The 16,044-nt window shown below is 42.4% G+C and overlaps 1 protein-coding gene across 4 annotated transcripts in view; it reads left to right on the top strand.

Annotated features, from left to right (window-relative positions):
* LOC115132425 (von Willebrand factor A domain-containing protein 5B1-like) overlaps positions 1-16,044 on the top strand; it is a 94,082-nt gene that overhangs the window by 10,866 nt on the left and 67,172 nt on the right. For 2 of the 4 annotated variants that reach the window (XM_029665059.2, XM_029665057.2), the window contains exons 1-7: positions 486-1,903; positions 2,150-2,311; positions 2,571-2,793; positions 3,608-3,765; positions 3,982-4,113; positions 8,780-8,904; positions 11,513-11,689. In XM_029665059.2, coding sequence (XP_029520919.1) covers positions 1,738-1,903; positions 2,150-2,311; positions 2,571-2,793; positions 3,608-3,765; positions 3,982-4,113; positions 8,780-8,904; positions 11,513-11,689 — 1,143 coding nt within the window. In that variant the 5' untranslated portion in view covers positions 486-1,737. Of the gene's footprint in view, positions 1-485; positions 1,904-2,149; positions 2,312-2,570; positions 2,794-3,607; positions 3,766-3,981; positions 4,114-8,779; positions 8,905-11,512; positions 11,690-16,044 lie in introns of those variants that run through there. The other 2 variants (XM_029665058.2, XM_029665060.2) reach the window with 2 other exon arrangements.

The raw sequence follows: 16,044 nt of genomic DNA, 5'->3' as shown, positions 1-16,044 counted from the left end.
TCCCTTACCTTTGATGATCTACATCAGAAAGCATTCAGGAATCCCAGGTCCACAATAAATGTTTGTTTTGTTCGAAAATGTCCGTTATTTATGTCCAAATACCTTCTTTTGTTAGAGCGTTTGGTATACATATCCAAACGCTAATTCTGGTCAGCGTTATATCGGACAAAAACTTCAAAAAGTGATATTACCGGTCAAAGAAACATTTCAAACTAAGTACAGAATCAATCATTGGGATGTTTTTAACATATAGCCTCAATAAAGTTCCAACCGGAGTATTCCTTCTTGTCTTTGTGAGCCGTGGAACGCAAGTGGATACCAGGAGGAAAAAATGGGATCACAAAATGGCTGCATGATGGACAGCTGATATATTCTGCTCTCATTCACTCCCACAACAACATAGAAGCCTCATTATAATTGCTATTGATGGTTGACATCTAGCGGAACCCCTAGGCAGTGCAACATCATTCATATCTCAAGGGGATTTCATTGGGGACTCTGGTGAATACATACAAGCTCAGATTTCTGACCTATTTTGATTTGCCTGCCAATATGATTTCTGTTATACTCACAGTCATCATTCAAACAGTTTTAGAAACTTCAGAGTGTTTTCTATCCATTACGAATAATAATATGCAAATAATAGCAACTATGACTGAGGAGCAGGCCGTTTGATATGGGCACCTTTTCATCCAAGCTACTCAATACTGCCCCTGCAGCCATAAAAAGTTGACCACGTGGTATGGTTAAAAGATTCAGCATTGGTCTGCAACCTTTGTACTCCCGTGATTGAGAGAAACATGAACTACTTGAGAAGTTTTATTCGGAATTGCAGAAAAGGGGCTGTCCCAGGATGCCTGACCCTAACTGGGCACAGGGGAGGTCCTCTGATTTAGTTAAACTCAAAAGGTAATTGGAGTTTCCTTCATTAAACAGTCCAAAATCACATTACACAATTTTACAAACAGTATCATACTCATTCATCTTATACAACAATTAGATGTAAACCTCATATCTGAGGCTATTATATAAACAGTGTTATGGTAATGTGGCCACACCATCTCCCATGAGCTTCCCCAAGTTGTAACAAACGGACCAGTTCGTAGCTGGATTCTTCACCGATCTTTTATACTTTCTCCGGAACATGAAATTTGTTCGGACCTCAACTTCTGTGAGGTGGAAGAAATTCCTTTGTTCTCTATGAAAATTCACTCTGTCTCTTATACTGTGTGGCCACGAGGCAGGGTCTTCTCCTCAGGAATTTACGACCTCTCTCTGACCACAGCAGCCTAGTTGAAGGAAGCAAGGGGGAGGCAGGGAGAGGGTTATGGGGCTTGCTGTACCCAAAGAGGGCAACGTCATGACAATGTTCAGTAGATCAGAGGCCCCCAAAAAATCTCTCTCTAATGTTTTTGTTTTCATTTTCACCAATCACCTTTGTAATCTAAGCATGCAAGGACTGAACTGATAGTTTGAATTCTCCTGTGGTTTTATTGTCTGGGCCTGCTCTGCAGGGATGTAATGTTTTTGCTGATCAGAATTCTGGACAGCAAAAGACATGATTCTACTTCAAAGGCACTAAAAAGGCCCTTACTGTTGTCTTTGATGTTATTGTTGGACAACAATGCAAGGGTGAGGATATCAGAGCTAGACTTATACTGATGTTTGCTTGTTTGTTGAATTATTGTACAAGTTATTAAAAAAGATTCTGAACATGATGTTTTTTACCCTCTGTCTATGATTGGCAATGAAAAGAAACTCACCATGCCAGGCCTGATCAACAAGGGGAGTCAGAATGCTCTGCCTCTCAGTGTCTGCGAGATCACTTCCTGTGTCAGAGGTTACACCCTGGCCCTGACAGCATCCATGACCTACAATAACTTTGAGGACAATCCAATTGAGGGTGAGAACCTCATTTGTTGTTACAAATATAAAAGTTATCATGAACATTCTCTGGGGGCCTTATACAAGTGTGTTGAGAATTATGATTCTGAATTTCCTTCCCTTGTCTCTGAGGTAGTCTCCAGAGCTTCCACAGTGCTTCTCAATATCAATCATTACTTTTAGTTAGTTTGGTTAGTTAGTTTTACTTAATTGCCTGTTTTGGTTAATTGCCTGTTTTGGTTAATGTTAACTGTATTTGTTGTAGGAGTCTTCATTTACCCACTGGAAGAATGCTCTACCGTGGTGGGATTTGAAGCTATGATCTCCAACCAGATAATAACCGTGCAAATCAAAGACAAGTCCAAGATTGATGACTGTTACTTTGATTGCTGCACTACAACTAATGGTGCCCTTCAGAGTGGCAGTGGTAGGATGGGTCTTGTGTGAAGTGCTGTGGTCAGTGGTTGTGTAGTTTGGTCCCAGATCTGTTTGCACTGTCTTGCCAACTCCTATGGTCATTCGTGTGACAATGACAATAGGAGATGGAAAGACAGCACAAACAGAGACCAGGCTTGTGGTTTTGGGTCCAACTATCTTGATTCCTAGTCTAATCAATAAGGATAACATTTCTCTGAAAAATAGAAAACATTACAATTTATGTGAGTTGTTCTGCTATGGTATTCCAGGACATATTGTGCTGGATGAGGACTTGGAGAGGACAGTGTTGGTGGTGAACCTGGGGGTCATCCCCCCTCTGGAGACGGTCAACGTGTTGGTCAGCACATCCTCTGAGCTGCCCACCCTTCCCAACGGGGGTATCCGGGTCACCTCACCCAGCGTGTGCACCCCCAGGGTCCAGAGAACCATCAACGAGGAGCAGGGACTCTCCCCAAACTTCCACAACAGAGCGTAAGAATACCGTGACAGAGTGTCATCATCATAACCACAACTGAATGTCACCACTGTGCCACAGCTGAATGTCAATGCTGCCTTGTCCAAATTTTATAGTGCCATTTTGATCTTTAAAGGAAACTTTAACTGGTAACTTGGAGGTTAAGTTATTCACAGCATGCCTGCATCAGACATCAATTATTTCAAATGTTGGGCTCCCGAGTGGTGCAGCGGACTAAGGCACTGCATCATAGTACTAGAGGCGTCACTACAGACACCCTGGTTCGAATCCAGGCTGTATCACAGCCGGCTGTGATTGGTAGTCCCATAGGGCGGCGCACAATTGGCCCAGCGTCGTCCGGGTTTGGCCGGTGTAGGCCATCATTGTAAATAAGAATGTGTTCTTAACTGACTTGCCTAGTTAAAAAGGTCAAATTAAAAAAAGAATAATAACACAGACAGAGAGATAGCCGATTGGTGGACAAGTGTAACATAGACGCTGGGAGTCGAGAAGCAGGTGCAGGTGGTAAGTTTAATATAAAAAACATGGAACGATACAACATAGGAGTAGCGTCTAGACATGAACAACAGAAACAATAATGCCTGGGGAAAGAACCTAAGAGAGTGTCAGATAAAGGGGAGGTAATGAGTGAGGTAATGGAGTCCAGGTGTGCTTAATGATGAATGCCAGGTCCGCGTAATGATGGTTCCCAGGACCTGTGGTTAGTAAACCGGCAACGTTGAAGCCGGAGGGGAGGAGCGGGAGTAGATGTGACAACAAGACTATGAATTAAATTACTATGATTTTCTATTGTGGTATTTTCTTGCACAGGAGGGGCAGCAGGCATAATTGTGCACTGGATCCAAATGAGCAGACTCCTATCACCCCCCAGCTGTACATGGCCCAGCTGCTGGAGGAAGAGGCCATCAACTCTATTGACTATGAGTTTAGCTTCCAGCTGGAGATCAGAGCCCCGTATCTCCTTGCAGGTCAGAGACACAACATACAACCATCTACACGTTGCAGTTTATTTGTATTATAATACAATTTATGTTCCACTGACCAACAGACATCTTTCCTCTATGAGTACAAAGCTACCTCTGTTCACACAAACAAGATTAATTTGAGTTTTTTTGTGATATCTTGTTCATGTGATTCCACTGTTTATTCTACACTGTAGATGCTTTAGAGGTGTCTTTGTGCAGGTGTGGAAAGCCCCTCTCATGCCATCCGGGCCGACGCAGACCCCCTGGCCCGCTCAGCCACCAGCGTCGTCATCACACTCGCTGACAAGTACACCTACGACTGCCCTGTGGAGATCATCATCTACCCCAGTGGTGGGTACTGTACTGTTGCGGACACACCACCCACCATTCAGCCTGCCAGGGACTACCATTACTCACGCCTCTTCAAATACAATATCACATACACAGAATAGGCCAGTGTTACATTTTACATTTGACGTTTTAGTCATTTAGCAGATGCTCTTATACAGAGCGACTGGATAGCTAAGTGAGACAATGACACATCACAATCGTATCATCCCTCAACAAAGTATTCATCAGCAAAGTCAGTGCTTGTGGGAAAATCATTGACTATCTGCTGCAAACAATTCACCCTGTTATTTATATGTGGACAGTTAATCAGATCACACAGGAGTTGAGTCATCAGCCTTTGTCTGAGGGCATAGCGGGATTTCTTATAAGTGTCCGGATTAGTGTCCCGCTCCTTGAAAGTGGCAGCTCTAGCCTTTAGCTCAATGCGGATGTTGCCTGTAATCCATGGCTTCTGGTTGGGATATGTACGTACGGTCACTGTGGGGATGATGTCGTTGAGAACCTTATTGATGAAGCCGATGACTGAGGTGGTATACTCCTCAACGCCATTGGATGAATCCCGGAACATATTCCAGTCTGTGCTAGCAAAACAGTCCTGTAGCATAGCATCTGCGTCATCTGACCAGTTCCGTATTGTGCGAGTCACTGGTGCTTCCTGCTTTAGTTTTGGCTTGTAAGCAGGAATCAGGAGGATAGAATTTTGGTCAGATTTGCCAAATGGAGGGTGGGTGAAAGCTTTGTACGCGTCTCTGTGTGGAGTAAAGGCGGTCTAGAGTTTTTTCCCCTCTGGCTGCACATGTGACATGCTGGTAGAAATGTGGTAAACATGATTTAAGTTTGACTGCATTAAAGTCCCCGGCCACTAGGAGCGCTGCTTCTGGATGAGCATTTTCTTATTTGATTATGGATTCATAGAGTTGGTTAAGTGCAGTCTTAGTGCCAGCATCGGTCTGCAGTGGTAAATAGACAGCTACAAATAATATAGATGAGAACTCTCTTGGTAGATAGTGTGGTCTACAGCTTATCATAAGGCGAGCAATACCTCAAGACTTATTTAATATTAGACATTGCGCACCAGCTGTTATTGACAAATAAACACACACCCCCACCCCTCGTCTTACCAGACGTAGCTTCTCTGTTCTGCATGGAAAATTACGCCAGCTCTATATTATCTGTGTCGTCGTTCAGCCACAACTCGATGAAACATAATATATTACAGTTTTTAATGTCCCGTTGGTATGATAATCTTAATCGTAGGTCATACATTTTATTTTCCAATGATTGCACGTTAGCCAATAGAACTGATGGTAGTGGGAGTTTACTCGTTCGCCTACGGATTCTCAGAAGGCAGCCCGACCTGCGACCCTTTTTCCTCCGTCTTTTCTTCACGGAAATGACAGGGATTTGGGCCTGTTCCGGGGAAAGCAGTATATCCTTCTTGTCGGACTCATTAAAAGGAAAAAGCTTCTTCCAGTTCGAGGTGAGTAATTGCTGTTCTGATGTCCAGAAGTTATTTTCGGTCATAAGAGATGGTAGCAGCAACATTATGTAGAAAATAAGTTAAAAAAACAAGTTACAAATAACGCAGAAAAACAAACAAAATACCACAGTTGGTAAAACGTCATCCATCCTCTTCGGCGCTATCTTATCATGATTCCATATTTGATATTTCATAGTTTTGATGTCTAAACTATTATTCTATAATGTAAAAAATAGTAAAAATAAAGAAACATCCTTGAATGAGTAGGTGTTATAAAACTTTTGACCGGTAGTGTATATATGTAACGGATGTGAAACGGCTAGCTTAGTTAGCGGTGCGCGCTAAATAGCGTTTCAATCTGTGACATCACTTGCTCTGAGACCTTGAAGTAGTGGTTCCCCTTGCTCTGCAAGGGCCGCGGCTTTTGTAGAGCGATGGGTAACGATGCTTCGTGGGTGACTGTTGTTGATGTGTGCAGAGGGTCCCTGGTTCGCGCCCGGGTATGGGCGAGGGGACAGTCTAAAGTTATACTGTTACATATATACAGTATATACTGTATATATATATCTCTCTATCCTTACTTCTCTCTCTCTCTCTTTCTTTAAACCCCCACCTGCCTTTTTCTCTCCTTCTCTATCTTAGTCCTCTCCTGGTTGTCTTAATCTCTGCCTGGGCCAGTTGTCTCCCAGAGGCAGGAATGAGTCCCCAGATTGCTTGTCCAATAAGGCTCTAAAGAGATGGCTTTGTTTACGGCCCTAGGGCCAGTGGCTTGCTGTGCAATTCAATTCAGTCGACTGTGGGACTGGGGTTTCAATCTCATCAAGGAGACTGCTGAGCACAACCAGATGGCCATGGCAATAGAGAGATGTATGGAGTGCTTGCCGGAAGCAGTTTTCCCTCAGTTTTTGTATAGTGAAATTAACTTAAAATTATTTTGAAAAGGGATTGTTGGACGGTATTCATCAAAAGCTTGATTTACTAAATGGTCAATAAAAACAGCTCGCCATGAACTTCACTGCAGAGAGATGTATTGAGGGATGCCTGTGGAGAGAAGAATATGAGAAGAAAATAGCAAAGCACTTTTAATCACAGTAGTGGAGCTGGCATATTGACTTGACAGCAACAGCATTTCTCTGGAATCAAAATCCAAGAGGGACCTTAGTCTGTGACTAATCACTCATGGACAGACTACATAAGCATAAATGGTACCATATACAGTGGGGCAAAAAAGTATTTAGTCAGCCACCAATTGTGCAAGTTCTCCCACTTAAAAAGATGAGAGAGGCCTGTAATTTTCATCATAGGTACACTTCAACTATGACAGACAAAATGAGAAAGAAAAATCCAGAAAATCACATTGTAGGATTTGTAATGAATTTACTTTCAAATTATGGTGGAAAATAAGTATTTGGTCAATAACAAAAGTTTATCTCAATACTTTGTTATATACCCTTTGTTGGCAATGACAGAGGTCAATCGTTTTCTGTAAGTCTTCACAAGGTTTTCACACACTGTTGCTGGTATTTTGGCCCATTCCTCCATGCAGATCTCCTCTAGAGTAGTGATGATTTGGAGCTGTTGCTGGCCAACACGGACTTTCAACTCCCTCCAAAGATTTTCTATGGGGTTGAGATCTGGAGACTGGCTAGGCCACTCCAGGACCTTGAAATGCTTCTTACGAAGCCACTCCTTCGTTGCCCGGGCGGTGTGTTTGGGATCATTGTCATGCTGAAAGACCCAGCCACGTTTCATCTTCAATGCCCTTGCTGATGGAAGGAGGTTTTCACTCAAAATCTCACGATACATGGCCCCATTCATTCTTTCCTTTACACGGATCCGTCGTCCTGGTCCCTTTGCAGAAAACAACCCCAAAGCATGATGTTTCCACCCCCATGCTTCACAGTAGGTATAGTCTCCTTTGGATGTAACTCAGCATTCTTTGTCCTCCAAACATGACGAGTTGAGTTTTTACCAAAAAGTTATATTTTGGTTTCATCTGACCATATGACATTCTCCCAATCTTCTTCTGGATCATCCAAATGCTCTCTAGCAAACTTCAGACGGGCCTGGACATGTACTGGCTTAAGCAGGGGGACACGTCTGGCACTGCAGGATTTGAGTCCCTGGCGGCGTAGTGTGTTACTGATGGTAGGCTTTGTTACTTTGGTCCCAGCTCTCTGCAGGTCATTCACTAGGTCCCCCGTGTGGTTCTGGGATTTTTGCTCACCGTTCTTGTGATCATTTTGACCCCACGGGGTGAGATCTTGCGTGGAGCCCCAGATCGAGGGAGATTATCAGTGGTCTTGTATGTCTTCCACAGTTGATTTCTTCAAACCAAGCTGCTTACCTTTTGCAGATTCAGTCTTGCCAGCCTGGTGCAGGTCTTTGACAGCTCTTTGGTCTTGTCCATAGTGGAGTTTGGAGTGTGACTGTTTGATGTTGTGGACAGGTGTCTTTTATACGAATAACAAGTTCAAACAGGTGCCATTAATACAGGTAACGAGTTACAGGTCTGAGAGCCAGAAATCTTGCTTGTTTGTAGGTGACCAAATACTTATTTTCCACCATAATTTGCAAATAAATTCATAAAAAATCCTACAATGTGATTTTCTGGATTGTTTTTCTCATTTTGTCTGTCATAGTTGAAGTGTACCTATGATGAAAATTACAGGCCTCTCTCATCTTTTTAAGTGGGAGAACTTGCACAATTGGTGGCTGACTAAATACTTTTTTGCCCCACTGTATCTGTCATGATAAAATGGGATGCGTGAGATAGCAAGCAGCATTAGTTCCTGTGCTCAGGACAAATCACGATTTCGCAAGTAATAGCATTTTTTAAAATTATGGAAGGGGAGGGGACATCTGGCCCATAGACTTGCCTGTAACTTGCAACGAGAGTGGGAGGAGCTCTTCGTTACGGTTCCGCTCCTCATTCTATCACTTCTTTTAACACCCAGAACTTAATTAAGCACCTGACCAATTACGCAAGACTTTAGTTATGGGTTAACCAAGATTAGTCTGTGACAGAAATATATACTACTTGGCCACGTCTGCCTTTTCTCTGACAGATGTTTGCAGGAATTGCATATTGTACCCTTCTATCAGTGTTATGGCTCATACTGAAACCTGCTTGTTGTCAAGGTGATACTGTACCATATTAGTCTAGTGCCCATTGTTTCCTACTAGATCCTCATCTGCCTCTTGTGCTGATTGAGGATGGAGACATGACACTGGAGGAGTACGATGAACACCTCACAGGGAAGAGTGACTACATGAAGGCCATCAAGAAGGACTCCAGTAATGAAAAGAAAGTGAGTGCTGCATCTGATCTGATGTGATCTGCGTTTTACCCAGTAGCCTTATTGAGTGACAAAGAAGCAGCTGTCTGAGAGGACTCATATAGATTAAAGAGGCTTTGTAAAATGGCAAGATGCTGCTTATAATTAGAGAAGAAAAGCATATAGCATCATGAATATTCAATAACAACAGATAATGAGACCTCTCTTATAAGAAAAGATAGCAGTTCTGAAACTAAAGTAAAAGTGCAGTAACTGCAGTCGACTGGGGTATTTTGGATGCAGTAATTGCAGAATAACTGCAATGTACTGCAGTTGAACTGCAGTTACACTGCAAAATAAACTGTGTTGTTTTCGACGCAGTACTTGAAGCGTACTGCAGTTATACTGCACATTAACTACATTTATACTACAGTGTACTGCGGTTATACTGCAAAATAAACTGTTATTTTGGACCCAGTATTTGAAGTATACTGCAGTCATACTGCGCTCTGACTACAGTTATTCTACAGTGTACAGCAGTCATACTGCACTCTGACTACAGTTATACTACAGTGTACTACAGTTATACTAGTGTACTGCAGTTATACTACAGTGTACGGCAGTTATACTGCACTCTGACTGCAATTTTTTTTCTTAAGGGCTGTGTATCCACACCTTTTGCCAGTTTTGTGTGATTTGTTAGACCTGGTTTGGCCTGTATTAGTAGTGCATTCCAGTATTCCCGTGTCCATTATTATTATATGAAAGCAATTGATTTATTTCAACCTCTCTGAGATCATTTTAAAACCACACATGAATGATACACATTGGAGTTACAGTATGTTGTTTGAATGGTGAGTTTATTATTTTTCTTGAGGTGAAATCGTGTCGGTACAGATTGTACCTTATTCTCCATATGTCTGAATGGCACTACGGTGGTAGATACAATTACATCCTTAAATGACCAGTAGACCTCAATGGGAGGGAGAGAGAGGACACTTAGCCTAAAATGATGTGTGGGATAAAAAGGGGTTACTATGGAAACCACAAAGTCCTCAGTGTTCTGCTTGGAATTTCTACCTGCAAGAACACATGCACCAGTTGATTGAGTGTCCTTTCTCTTTCAAATCATTTGGGTGTCATTTTAAACAAATTCCCAACCGTAATTTCCTTTAAGAAGCATAGCTGAAATCAGCTTATCAAAAACGTTCCGTATTTTATTGTTAGATCTACGTATCTAATGGATCTTAGCATGAAGGAAACAGCTGTGTTGTAGTTTAGGGGAACGCTGCCTTGTAGAGCTATAACTAATTTTAATAAAATTATAATAATTTTCTTATCATTTGTGACATGTAAGATATGTATAAAAAATGACATGTACAAAGTCATTGCTGTATGTGAATATGGCTCTTATTCAAAGCTTACATGATGTGATTGGGATCTCATTCTCTTTATTTCATTATTTTCTTACTGTATCCACTGACCATGTTATCCTCTGACCATGTTATCCTCTGACCATGTTATCCTCTGACCACGTTATCCTCTGACCATGTTATCATCTGACCACGTTGTCCTCTGACCACGTTATCCTCTGACCACGTTATCCTCTGACCACGTTATCCTCTGACCACGTTATCCTCTGACCACGTTATCCTCTGACCATGTTGTCCTCTGACCACGTTATCCTCTCACCATGTTATCCTCTGACCATGTTATCCTCTGACCACGTTATCCTCTGACCACGTTGTCCTCTGACCACGTTATCCTCTGACCATGTTATCCTCTGACCATGTTATCCTCTGACCATGTTATCCTCTGACCATGATATCCTCTCACCATGTTATCCTCTGACCATGTTATGTTCTGACCATGTTATCCTCTGACCATGTTATCCTCTGACCACGTTATCCTCTGACCATGTTATCATCTGACCACGTTGTCCTCTGACCACGTTATCCTCTGACCACGTTATCCTCTGACCACGTTATCCTCTGACCACGTTATCATCTGACCACGTTATCCTCTGACCATGTTGTCCTCTGACCACGTTATCCTCTCACCATGTTATCCTCTGACCATGTTATCCTCTGACCACGTTATCCTCTGACCACGTTGTCCTCTGACCACGTTATCCTCTGACCATGTTATCCTCTGACCATGTTATCCTCTGACCATGTTATCCTCTGACCATGATATCCTCTCACCATGTTATCCTCTGACCATGTTATGTTCTGACCAGGTTATCCTCTGACCAGGTTATCCTCTGACCAGGTTATCCTCTGGCCAGGTTATCCTCTGGCCACGTTATGTTCTGGCCACGTTATCCTCTGACCACGTTATCCTCTGGCCACGTTATCCTCTGGCCACGTTATCCTCTGGCCACGATATCCTCTCACCATGTTATCCTCTGACCAGGTTATCCTCTGGCCATGATATCCTCTCACCATGTTATCCTCTGGTCATGTGTAGACTAGATCTCAAGTACTTCTCTCACCATGTTGTCCTCTGACCATGTTATCCTCTGACCATGTTATCCTGTGGCCATGATATCCTCTCACCATGTTATCCTCTGATCATGTGTAGACTAGATCTCAAGCACTTCTCTCACCATGTTATCCTCTGGCAATGTGGCAAAGTGAAGGTGGATATCATTCGTAAGCGTCTCCACAAGGACATCCTCCACAACCCTGCGGTTATGCTCAACTTCTGCCCAGACCTCAAGTCCATGACCTCTGACCTGAGGAAGGTGCATGGAGAGTTCATCTTCCTCATCGACCGCAGTGGGAGCATGAGTGGGGTCAACATCAGCTGTGTCAAGGTACTGTCATGACTTCATAACACATTGAAAACCCATTCGTAATCTATTCTTAATAAGGGCATAAACATAATAAACTGAGTAGTTTGGCAAAACTAAACCTGGAGGATGGAGACTTAAGGGCAACTAAAGTAATGGAATGAATTATGAAGGAATAACATAGTTTACTAATTAGATATGTAAGATGTGCTATTAATGACTCAATGACTCACTGGTCATTTGATGGAAAGGTCAATGGAAACTCATCTCAGCTCGGCCTTTATTTCCAGTGCATCTGACTGTAATGTTACATGATTGGACTGGGCTGAGAGTGGTGATGTTTGACTAACCCCTGTTGGTCTGTCATGCACAGCAGGGCAGCATGACTCATACTCAGAAATCTTCTGATTGGGGAGAGATGGGCATCCTCTCCCTCTGACACCCCAAAGCCTGACTTAAATCAACTCAATCAAATCATTTTATTTGTTACATGCGCCGAATACAACAGGTGTAGACCTTACAGTGAAATGCTTACAAGCCCTTAACCAATGATGCAGTTTTACGAAAATACCTAACAAATAAAAAGTAAGATAAGATTATTTTTTTTTTTAAAGAGCAACAGTAAATAACAATAGCGGGGCTATATGCAGGGGGTACCGGTACAGAGTCAATGTGTCAATGTGCGGGGGCACCGGTGTCGAGGTATTTGAGATAAGTATGTACATGCAGGTAGGGTTGTTAAAGTGGCTATGCATAGGTAATAACAGAAAGTAGCAGCAGTGTAGTGGGGGGGGGGGTGCAAATAGTCCGGGTTGCCATTTGATTAGCTGTTCAGGAGTCTAATGGCTTGGGGGTAGAAGCTGTTTAGAAGCCTCTTGGACCTAGACTTGGCGCTCCGGTACCGCTTGCCGTCTATGACTTGGGTGGCTGGAGTCTTTGACAATTTTTATGGCCTTCCTCTGACACCGCCTGGTATAGAGGTACTGGATGGCAGGAAGCTTGGCCCCGATGATGTACTGGGCCTTACGCACTACCCTCTGTAGTGCCTTGCGGTCGGAGGCCGAGCAGTTGCCATACCAGGCAGTTATGCAACCCGTCAGGATCCTCTCGGGTGCAGCTGTAAAATCTTTTGAGGATCTGAGGACCCATGACAAATATTTTCACTCTCCTGAGGGGGGATCGGTCTGACCTGACCCAGCCAGGTCAGGCCGATGATGATGAAATCATTTCTCCTCGGTTTCTTTGATCTGCCAGAAACTCCCCCAAAATGCCAGGCCCCAATTTGATAGCATCTTTAACTGAATATAATGAGAAAGAGAGATTTCTATGACACCAAAATGCCAGCGACCCCAAAATGCTAGCGAGCACCAATTTGATAACACCTTTGAAAGTGGGAGAAAGAGCAGTGGAGATTTTCTATGACACAACGACTTGAAATTGACAAAAAGCATTGAAGTTTCCTGTGAGCAGACTCTCTAATCAATCTCTGCAATAACATTCTCTATCCACTTTCTCTGTATTGTTGCATGTCATGAAGAAAGTCCATTACATATAACAACTGCTTCATACATGCATGCTTTATGACAGAGAAAATGCCATTACTGTTCCTCAATGGGTCAGAGGAGGGTTGTATTTCTATATTTTAGAGAGTAAAAGAAAAGAAATCATGACATTTCTGTCAACTTTTTGTCATAGCAACACAGAAATGACAGGATTGACTTTCTCTTCACCATTATACACTGAGTGTACAAAACATGACATAGCTTTTATCTGAATTCACCTGATTAGTCTATGATACCTTATTGATGTCACCTGTTGAATTCACTTCAATCAGTGTAGATGAAGGGGGGGAGATGGGTTTAAGAAGGATTTTTAAGCCTTGAGACAATTGAAACATGGATTGTGTAGGTGTGCCATTCAGAGGGTAAATGGGCAAAACAGTATGCAGTATGAGAATATTCAAAGTAGCCACCCTTTGCCTTGATGACAGCTTTGCACACTCTTGGCATTCTCTCAACCAGCTTCACCTGGAATGCTTTTCCAACAGTCATGAAAGAGTTCCCACATACGCTGAGCACTTGTTGGCTGCTTTTCCTTCACTTTGTGGTCCACCTCATCCCAAACTATCTCAATTGGGTTGAGGTTGGGTGATTGGAGGCTAGGTCATCTGATGCAGCACTCCATCCCTCCCCTTCTTGTTCAAATAGCCCTTACATAGCCTGGAGGTGTTTTGGGTGATTGTCCTGTTGAAAACAAATGATAGTCCCACTAAGCGCAAGCCAAGTGGGATGGCGTATTGCTGCAGAATGCTGTGGTAGCCATACTGGTTAAGTGTGCCTTGAATTAAAGAAAATATTCACTAACAGAGGCACCAGCAAAGCACCATCACACCTCCTCCTCCATGCATCACGATGGGAACCACACATGCGAAGATCATCCTTTCACCTACTCTGCGTCTCACAAAGACACGGCGGTTTGAGCCAAAAATCTCAAATTCTGACTCATCAGATCAAAGGACAGATTTCCATCGGTCTAATATCCATTGCTTGTGTTTCTTTGCCCAAGCAAGTCTCTTCTTATTATTGGTGTCCTTTAGTAGTGGTTTCTTTGCAGTAATTCGACCATGAAGGCCTGATTCACGCAGTCTCCTCTGAACAGTTGATGTTAAGATTAGAGGTAGACCGATTATGGTTTTTCAACGCCGATACCGATTATTGGGAGACCAAAAAAGCCGTTACCGATTTAATCGGACGATTAAAAAAAAAAAAAAAAATCATGTATTTGTAATAATGACAATTACAACAATACTGAATAAATACTTATTTTAACTTAATATAATACATCAATGAAATCAATTTTGCCTCAAGTAAATAATGAAACATGTTCAATTTGGTTTAAATAATGCAAAAACATAGTGTTGGAGAAGAAAGTAAAAGTGCAATATGTGCTTTGTAAGAAAGCTAACGTTTCAGTTCCTTGCTGAGAACATATGAAAGCTGGTGGTTCCTTTTAACACGAGCCTTCAATATTCCCAGGTAAGAAGTTTTAGGTTGTAGTTATTATAGGAATTATAGGACTATTTCCCTCTATACCATTTGTATTTAATTAACTGTTGACTATTGGATGTTCTTATAGTCACTTTAGTATTGTCAGTGTAACAGTATAGCTTCCGTCCCTCTCCTCGCTCCTCCCTGGGCTCGAACCAGCAACACAACGACAACAGCCACCACATCGAAGCAGGGTTACCCATGCAGAGTAAGGGAAACAACCACCCCAAGGCTCAGAGCGAGTGAAGTTTGAAACGCTATTAGCGCACTAACTAGCCAGCCATTTCACTTCGGTTACACCAGCCTCATCTCGGGAGTTGATAGGCTTGAAGTCATAAACAGCGCAATGCTTGACGCACAACGAAGAGCTGCTGGCAAAACGCACGAGAGTGCTGTTTGAATGAATGTTTATGCGCCTGCTTCTGCCTACCACCGCTCAGTTAGATACTTGTATGCTTGTATGCTCAGTCAGATTATATGCAACGCAGGACACGCGTGTAGTTAACTAGTGATTATGATTGATTGTTTTTTATAACATAAGTTTAATGCTAGCTAGCAACTTACCTTGGCTTACTGCATTTGCGTAACAGCAGTCTCCTTGTGGAGTGCAACGAGAGAGAGGCAGGTCGTTATTGCGTTGGACTAGTTAACTGTAAGGTTGCAAGATTGGATCCCCCGAGCCGACAAGGTGAAAATCGTTCTGCCCCTGAACGAGGCAGATAACCCATCGTTTCTAGGCCGTCATTGAAATGAAGAATGTTTTCTTAACTGACTTGCCAAGTTAAATAAATATTATATAAAGGTGTAAAAAATATATATAATAATAATAATTGGCAAATCGGCGCCCAAAAATACCGATTTCCGATTGTTATGAAAACTTGAAATCGGCCCCAATTAATCGGCCGACCTCTAGTTGAGATGTGTCTGTTACTTGAACTATGTGAATAATTTCTTTGGGCCGCAATTTCTGAGGCTGGTAACTCTAATGAACTTATCCTCTGCAGCAGAGGTAACTCTGTGCCTTCTTTTCCTGTGGAGGTCCTCATGAGAGCCAGTTTCATCATAACACTTGATGATTTTTGCGACTGCACTTGAAGAAACTTTCAGTTCTTGAAATGACCAATAAACTTTGATTTGATTAGATTTTTTTCAGTCATAAATAAATGAAACATTCACAAAGAAAGGGTATTAAATACACAATTTGGTGTAAAAAACAACAACAACATAATACAGTGAAATATGATGACAGGCAAACTTGAAATGAATGGTTGTTATTGAGCATACACTTTCTAATAATACACTGGCCCGTCCCTCTGTCACACAGAGATAAGA

Source organism: Oncorhynchus nerka, linkage group LG7, assembly GCF_034236695.1.
Source record: "Oncorhynchus nerka isolate Pitt River linkage group LG7, Oner_Uvic_2.0, whole genome shotgun sequence".
In the NCBI taxonomy this organism is placed as follows: Eukaryota; Metazoa; Chordata; class Actinopteri; order Salmoniformes; family Salmonidae; genus Oncorhynchus; species Oncorhynchus nerka.
Note: the sequence above shows the minus strand (reverse complement) of the source record. Positions and strands in the feature narration are given on the sequence as shown.